The sequence below is a fragment of the Aptenodytes forsteri genome, unplaced genomic scaffold, assembly GCF_000699145.1.
Source record: "Aptenodytes forsteri isolate BGI_AS27 unplaced genomic scaffold, ASM69914v1 Scaffold83, whole genome shotgun sequence".
In the NCBI taxonomy this organism is placed as follows: domain Eukaryota; kingdom Metazoa; phylum Chordata; class Aves; order Sphenisciformes; family Spheniscidae; genus Aptenodytes; species Aptenodytes forsteri.
In genome coordinates, this window is record NW_008795371.1 from 4,986,522 (window position 1) to 4,994,154 (window position 7,633).

The following is a 7,633-nucleotide window of genomic DNA, read 5'->3' on the forward strand; positions in this document are numbered from 1 at the left end:
AGGGAGGGGGCGGGGGGGAGGGGGGGGGGGGGGAAGATCCATAACCCACCTTTCCCCATTTCAGCTGAGCAACACAGCCACCTGAAAGAATACATATTGTTATCTCCAAATCTTGAGCTACCCTGAGCAAGGAGGATGATGAACACACAGTAACAAGAGCATCCTGAGCCCTAGCGTGAAATCCTAGCATCAATGAAAATATAAATTTCGACATTGCCTCCAATGTATCCAGGATTTGATCCAGAACTCCTTGTCCACTGTATGTCTGAATTGATAGATTGCAGATACAGTTTAATATTTATCATATTTACAACAGCTAAAATACTTGGCTCTGTACTTTTTCCTTGGGAAATCAGGAGACAGCCCTTTCCTTCATATCTGGCATGTGTTTTGGTGTCTGTCAGAATTTCTGCTTGCCATGGGGTGTATAACTGGGATCATTGTGACAGAGGAGAGTCTAAATGTTTGCAAAAAAGCTATCCATCACAGGTTCAAGCACAGACAATTTTATGATGGACACATCATTGCTGATAGGAGATCCTGCACTGGCTTGAGAAAAAAACCCCCATGCTTCTAAGTAGCCAAAGAGGGAAAATTCTTGGCTCACTGTGATCCAGCAATGATGCATAAACATCTAGATAGATGCAGACAGAAAACATTTATCTGTAAAGCTCTCTTCAAAAGATTTACGGGATGTGTTTGTGAAAAGCAAAGTGCAGACAGCCCTCTGGTCTTTCTCAAAAGTTAACACCATCAAAAACCCAACCTGTACAGCCATCTCAGCTACTCAGTCAGTGATGCCACTGCTATAATGCAAAAGCCACATTAGCTGCTGGGGGAAATCCCTCTTATTGACAAACGTAAGTGGCGGTATTTTATTGGCTTTATTCTGAAGGTTTATATGAAAATCCAGGTAGGATTATGCTCATCCTCCATTTGTTTGTTTAAACCATAAAAGTATTTCCTAAGAGCTACAAACAATGGTTTAACACAACGAGCTGCAAACAAGTTTAGCTCTACCTGGTAAGTGCTACTGTCCAGCCCCTCTAGAATATAGCTACTTAAATATAGCTACTTAAAAGCTTTGCCTTTTTAATTTCCTATACTTGTTGAGGATGGGGGAACAGCTAGCCAGAATCCATTTTTGAGAGTCTATAACATCGTGACATGTATCTTAACACATTTAAATATACAAACAAACGATCTATCTGAAGAAATGCCCATTGTAGTTAACGAGATCAGGGTGCCTGGTCTAAACGCCATTCCTGAAGTGGAGACAGGGATTGCTGAATGCATAGCAATAGGAAATTTCAAAATTGCACTAGGCATTAAAATAAAAAACCCGAAGAACAACATGTTTTTCAGCAGGTCAATGGTTTTGACACAGATGATGTACAATTTATCATACAATCTTCTACATTAATAAAACACCAACATAAAAAGCATCAGTAATTTAAATTTAAAAAAAGGAGAAAAGCTAGAAGTTGTGTTTAAAATTTGGAGACTTGAACAAAAATTAGAAGATCTGTGCAAAAGTAATCAAGTGCAGAAGCCAACTACATGCTTGGCCAAAAGCATTGCCTCTCCCTGCCCAATACTTTCCTTGAGAAATCCAAGCAGCATCCTCAAGACTGTACTTTTATGCATCCATGGGAAAGCATAAAGGAATAACTGCTACATGCTTGGCTTTTGGTATTTCAAATACAATTTCTTTAAGTAAATCGCTTTTGTTCAAATAGCCATATGTAGCATGGTAGAGTTCAATGCTGTACTAACAAAAAACTCAACAAGAGACTTCAACAATTCTGCTGGCTTTCTGAAAAGCGCATACGATCTGCAAAATAAAAGGCCAAGCTTCCAGCTAAAGAAGAGATTTTAAACAATTACCAAAGCAGGATAGTGATATCATAAAGGCAATTTCTGCGCTAGCTTGTTTTCTGAAACTCTCTTTGCCTCTGAACAGCTAGAACAGATAATAACTATTAGTAAATCAAACTCCTGCAATATCCAGCTGTGTCTCACACATTTACATACAGATAGAATGGGTATATGTTTTTAATATGTATGCGATACGTACTTTTACCACAGCTGAAGTGCATGCTACAAAGGAGGAGGAGAATGGGAATGGAATCAGCATGAGATAATAAAGTGGCCTAGATAAAGTATTAGCCAGCGATTGATCTCAAACAGGGGATGTTGCTTCTCTCTGACCTGATTACTTACTATGCATAGATTCCATTAAATAGAGCTTAGAATGGAAAGCTTCTGAAAAATACCGTAAATACAGTCAGATCTACAGCTTCCTGAGCCAAACCAGCCCGTGGATGCCTACCCACACACACGGCACAAGTGGGAGTTTAAACCTTACCCGTACCACCACATCACACGCGCTAAATATACACGTATGTCTGCATTTCCCTGGGAGCCAGGCTTGTGATGCCAGAAAACTCCACGTTTTAAATGAAACCAGGAAGCTCGGGGGTGGGGGGGTGGGGGAATCTTTATTGAGAAGACTTGTTGAGTTTTTCCTTTTCTTGTTGGAAGGGGAGAGAAGAGAGACAGAGGAATATGCTAAGATGTTGTGCAGTCTTCCCTGGTGATGAAGCAGAGTACGTTCAATTTAATTGACTGTATGCCTTTCTCTTCTTAAGAGGGAACAAACTGGAGACAAAAGAGCAGACACTGTAAGCACGAGGTTCAGAATAACCACTGGTGAATTATAAAGATTGTTCCTTTCCCTGGATGGACAATTTTCCCATTGCTTGGTGAAATTACTTTTTTTTCACTCTTGTGGAACAAGTCTGTTAATTTGAAACACTTTGAAACAATTAAATCGTTGGTTATGTATACACAGAGAAACCGATGTCATATCTTGTTTTGTGGATGGGTATATGAAAGAAAGGGCGTAGGGACCGAGTGCAAATACAGGAACCTGATTCATGCCAGCTGTTACGGAAATTTGGTGTTCGCTTGCACAAGAATATCTATGGTACTAGAAAGTCTGATTTTATCCAGGAATTTCTTACAGCCTTGGCTTTGGCCCTATTTTCTGACAAAATGTGCATAGTGACTTTTATAAAAAAGGGCTTCCTAACATGATAGACAGGGTAAATCCATCCCTGATGTAACCCCGTGACTTCACTGGAGTTGCCAATCTGGCACTCCAGGTATTGTTAGTCGGCTCTTAAAATGCATTTAACAATTCACCGATTATCAGGAGAGTAGAAAAAGATTGATGTTCTGCTCTCTTCATTTTGCTTTCAGTCTTTAATTATACTAAATTGGTTACAAAATAGCGACTTCCAGTACGGTTAATGTCCATAGGGGAGAAAGCCTGCACTCCACTGTTTTGTCTGAAGCTAACGACAATTACGTGTTACACCTTTCATCCTTGCTAGTACACTTCTAAATTAAAAAAAAACCCAAACCCAATGAACAAGGTGAAATCCTGCTCTCATTTAAGAGAGCTGACCTTGACAAGTCCAGGATTTCACTGATAGTATCTGCATTACTCTACCCACTCTGATAGTTAACATGGAGATATCCATCAGAATTACAACAGAGGTTTCAGAAACGGGCGATGTGGAATGAGAAACGATATTGTGGTCAGCAATTCTAGAATTCAGAGGATATTTAACAGCTTTTGTTCTGGCCCTGTTTTCCAACAAAGTATGGTAATTTATATACACACAGGTATATACAGATGTGCTTGTGTGCATACAGATATATTACGTGTGTGTGCATATATATGCTAATGTATATGTGCATATGAGTCTTATAAATAAAGTGCTTCTTGGCAAGACGGGGTAAGCGCAAGAACGTAAAGGGCTTGACTGGCGAGCAACTACTGAGCTAACGGTGAGTCTGTTACAGAAAAACACAGGGTGCTCTGAGCCCATCAGGCCGGAGGAAGGAATTTAGGGCAGCTTATGAGGGTCAGCCACATAGCAGGCAAGGACTGGGTCACTACTTTATTTCAGCAGCAGTCTACTCCATGCTTTAGTACTTATTGTTGCAAGTTCATTTATAATTGAATAGAAAGTAGCATGAGGGGAAAAATGCATTAAACAAAAGATTTTGTTTAAAAAGTAGGAAGGCTTTTTTTTTTCTTTTTCCTGAGCTGCTATAATTTTAAAATTATTTTACAAAATACCTCCTTAAAGGGGGACTAGCACACTCTAGGGCATGTAGTTGTAAAGATAAATCTGTGCACTTCCCTAGTACTGCAGGCACTCACCCTTTGGCCTCATTTTTATGACTCTACACCCTGGAGTGGTGTTATTGCTTACAAACATACATATATACTTATGGGGGTATGTGCGATCTGCAGATGTTTTATTTATAAGTAGCAGGCCTATTGCATCACTGAAACATGCATTTACAAACAGATACAGGTTTTATGAAACCCTATTCCGTTGTTTTAATAGCTAAGCTATCCAGCCATAGCATAATAGTGCACAAGGTAAATGTGTCTACATCTCTAGAACCTGTTCCAAGTTTTCTCAGATGTGACTAACTGCAAGAATTTTCCAACCATCAAAAGTTAATAAAAAAGACAAAATAAGGCAGTGTAAGCCTTTCATATGAGACACAGAACACCACAAAGTGGAGGGGCTCTGATAAAACTTTAAGGCCTCATTTTACCAAGGTATTTAAGCAGGTGCCTAACTTCAAATGTACATCTATTGAAGTTAATATCCTTAAAATTAGATTCACAGTTAAACACTTTACTAACCAGGATCTAAATTGAGACTAGTCTGGATTGTGAGATATCTGCCCCAGGACATCTTCAGAGATTAGCCTTTAACTAGAGAACAGCTGCAATAGAAACACTTGTTTATTCTACTTGCAGTTCGCAGCATGTAAGCAAGAAATTAAATGATGCAAACGTGTCCTTATCTTGTTCAAATCTGCTAGAATTATTCCTAGATATTTAATGCACAGAAAATAAATTATGACGATTTTACATAAACCTCCAAGTTACAGGAAACATAGCATATAAACAAAAGTAATGAAACATTTAAAAATCAAAAGATATTTGATGTGAGTCAGAGGGTACTACAACTCTTATCTACAATACAAGTTTACTGTAAATATTTGTAATAATTGTTTGATATAGTATTTTTCCAGCTGCCTAAAACCAGTGAAAACAGCACTCTGTACTAAATGCACAGCCACAAGGGACCAGCTTGAGGGCAGGTACCCTGTTATTGCCTTACTGAAAAAATGACAATTGCAAGCAAAAGAAGCGGTCTCTGAGCTCAGATTCCAACACTCAGAGCCCTTCTAAGGACAAACCAAAGCTACGTATTACCTCAATCTTCTGTAGCCAATCTAATTTCATTTTACATGAATATAAGTGAAAACAGTAGCTCCTGCATTTCATTAAAAATACACTATTTTGACCATATCCTCTGTTTTCAGTCTTCAGATTTTGAAAGGTTAAGACTGGCAAATGATGACAAAGAGTGACCTACATTAAGCTGTGATCCCTGGACATACAAACTGAAGAAAATGTGTATTAAGCATCAAAATGGTTTTGATTGAAACTTGATACTGGCTGTGAAAGTTCTGTATTAACTCCCCAAATCACAAGTGAAGCTTTGGCCACAATGAAGGTAACAGCAAAATACCCATTAACTTCAGTGGAATCATAATTCCACCTTTGGTTTGTGTGCTCTCTGTAAATGTGATTGCTGCACAAGCCAGAAAGAGTTTAGATTTGAATTTGTACATACTGAAAAATGCATTAAAAAAATGGATACACTTCTATATACATGAATAAAAAGTATTCACAGACAAATACATACTGAGGGGCTCTGAACTTTCACTTACCATTAAATCTTCAGGTGCTGGCCTTTCCTTCGGTTGCTTTTTCATGCTGTGTCATAAAACAAAATGGACATATATAAACAACTTCTCATTTATTCTACTTGCTTAAATATTGAAGATATCCTCTTTTAACACAGAGTGAAGAATTTCTATGTATTTCTTAACTTTATCGTGTACTGGTGGAAGACAGGGTTCCAAACAGTGGCCAAAATGTTAATGGATTGCTTCCTTCCCTCCCATCCCTCCCTTACGGGATGCAGCGGTTTACGCTGTTTGTAACCACGGAAGTGTGTAACTATAGAGACCATTGAAAACCAGTCAGCTCAGAAGGCACAGTAAGTTGATTCTCATTTTGCTAGGGATTATTACATAGCTCGACACAAAGTATTATACAAACAGGTGGGAAATTTAACTCTAACACTAAACAGCTTCAGGAGACCGCACAATACCCTGGGGTTTCTACCTTAATTTTTTCACATTTATTTCCATTACACTGCAGGGTGATAGTTCATTACACAGCATTAACCTGTTTATAAGATCATGTTTCTCATCCAAATAGTCCTAGTTTTCTGTGCAACAGGTGCAATTAGCTATTGAAGGCTGTGCTTAGCTGCATGAAGGAACACAATAACAAGGCACAGAGGTGACCATCAGGAGCTGCCTACTGACTAATTGGATTACATCCAAACAGCCAGTGTTTATGGCGTAATTGGCATAAAGTCATAAAGTCTGATACGCCGTTCACTTGACATCTCTAATACTTATTAGGAATTGATTGCTTAAATAGTATATAGTTTCTTCTTATTTGCTTTTTTAAACAGTAATGCCTCCCACTAAAAAGTACAGCCAATATAACACTACAGCTAAAATACTAGATGATCTGTGCTGTAAATCGGAGGTATTAACGACACAATTTACCTTCCCTACAAATAACTACAAGCACCTCAAATAATGCAGGCATTAGCAAGTAATGAAAGCTGTCTGACGAGTAGGTTGGTAGCAGTTCTAATCTGACAGTCCAAAGTAGCGGCGTCCCCAGGGTAAACAAGGCTATTAGCCACCATCAGTTATGCTTCGGTTTGACATCTGTGGAAATTTTAACACAGGTTATCCCTCCCTCTGCCTCAATGAGAATTTTTTTTAAAACGGTCTGTCATCATTTTTTTGCAGGGATAAAAAGCATAGACCTCCACGCACATCAGTTAGTTGTGCTGCAGAATCCTTCAAATAGCGTTGCTCTTTGTAAATTTGCTCTTTGTAAACTGAAACTATTGAAAACAGAGGCCTATGTCACACAAACTTTAATTATTTAGTTACTTTAATTAACCAATAATCAGACTGCTTTTTGTGTCTCTATTATTTGTTACATACTATGTCAGTCCTGAGAAGCATTCTCCTATGTTATGTATTCAAAATTCAATTTTATTTAGACGACTTTTGCTGCAGTGGCCCTGACATACAGCAGAGAACCTGCAAGTGCTGCGAAGCCCGACCCACAGATCTGCATGGGGCCAAGGGCTTCGAGCGCCTTGTTTTTGCCGAGGACACATCCCTGAAGCAGGATTCCCTCTTGGCCACGCGGCTGCAGCTCTCAGTGGCACACACTGAGATGGCTCCATCTGATTTAGCACAGCTGAGCATCCAGCCCTGGAAGTGCATGTTCGCAGAAGGGATGCTTCTTCGCCTAACACATCATATTTGTGCAAAATTCAAGCTTGTTTCTTCTGCCATGCATAAATGACTGCCCCCCCCCCTTTTTTTTGGGGGGGGGGGAGGGGGGGGGGGGGGGGGGGGGGGGGGG

At 39.3% G+C, this 7,633-nt stretch overlaps 1 protein-coding gene across 1 annotated transcript in view; it reads right to left on the reverse strand.

Moving 5' to 3' along the window:
• MAP2K5 (mitogen-activated protein kinase kinase 5) overlaps window positions 1-7,633 on the reverse strand; it is a 138,448-nt gene that overhangs the window by 19,414 nt on the left and 111,401 nt on the right. The window contains exon 20 of the mRNA XM_009280409.2: window positions 5,836-5,881. Within this exon, the coding sequence (XP_009278684.1) occupies window positions 5,836-5,881 (46 nt within the window). The remainder of the gene's footprint in view (window positions 1-5,835; window positions 5,882-7,633) is intronic.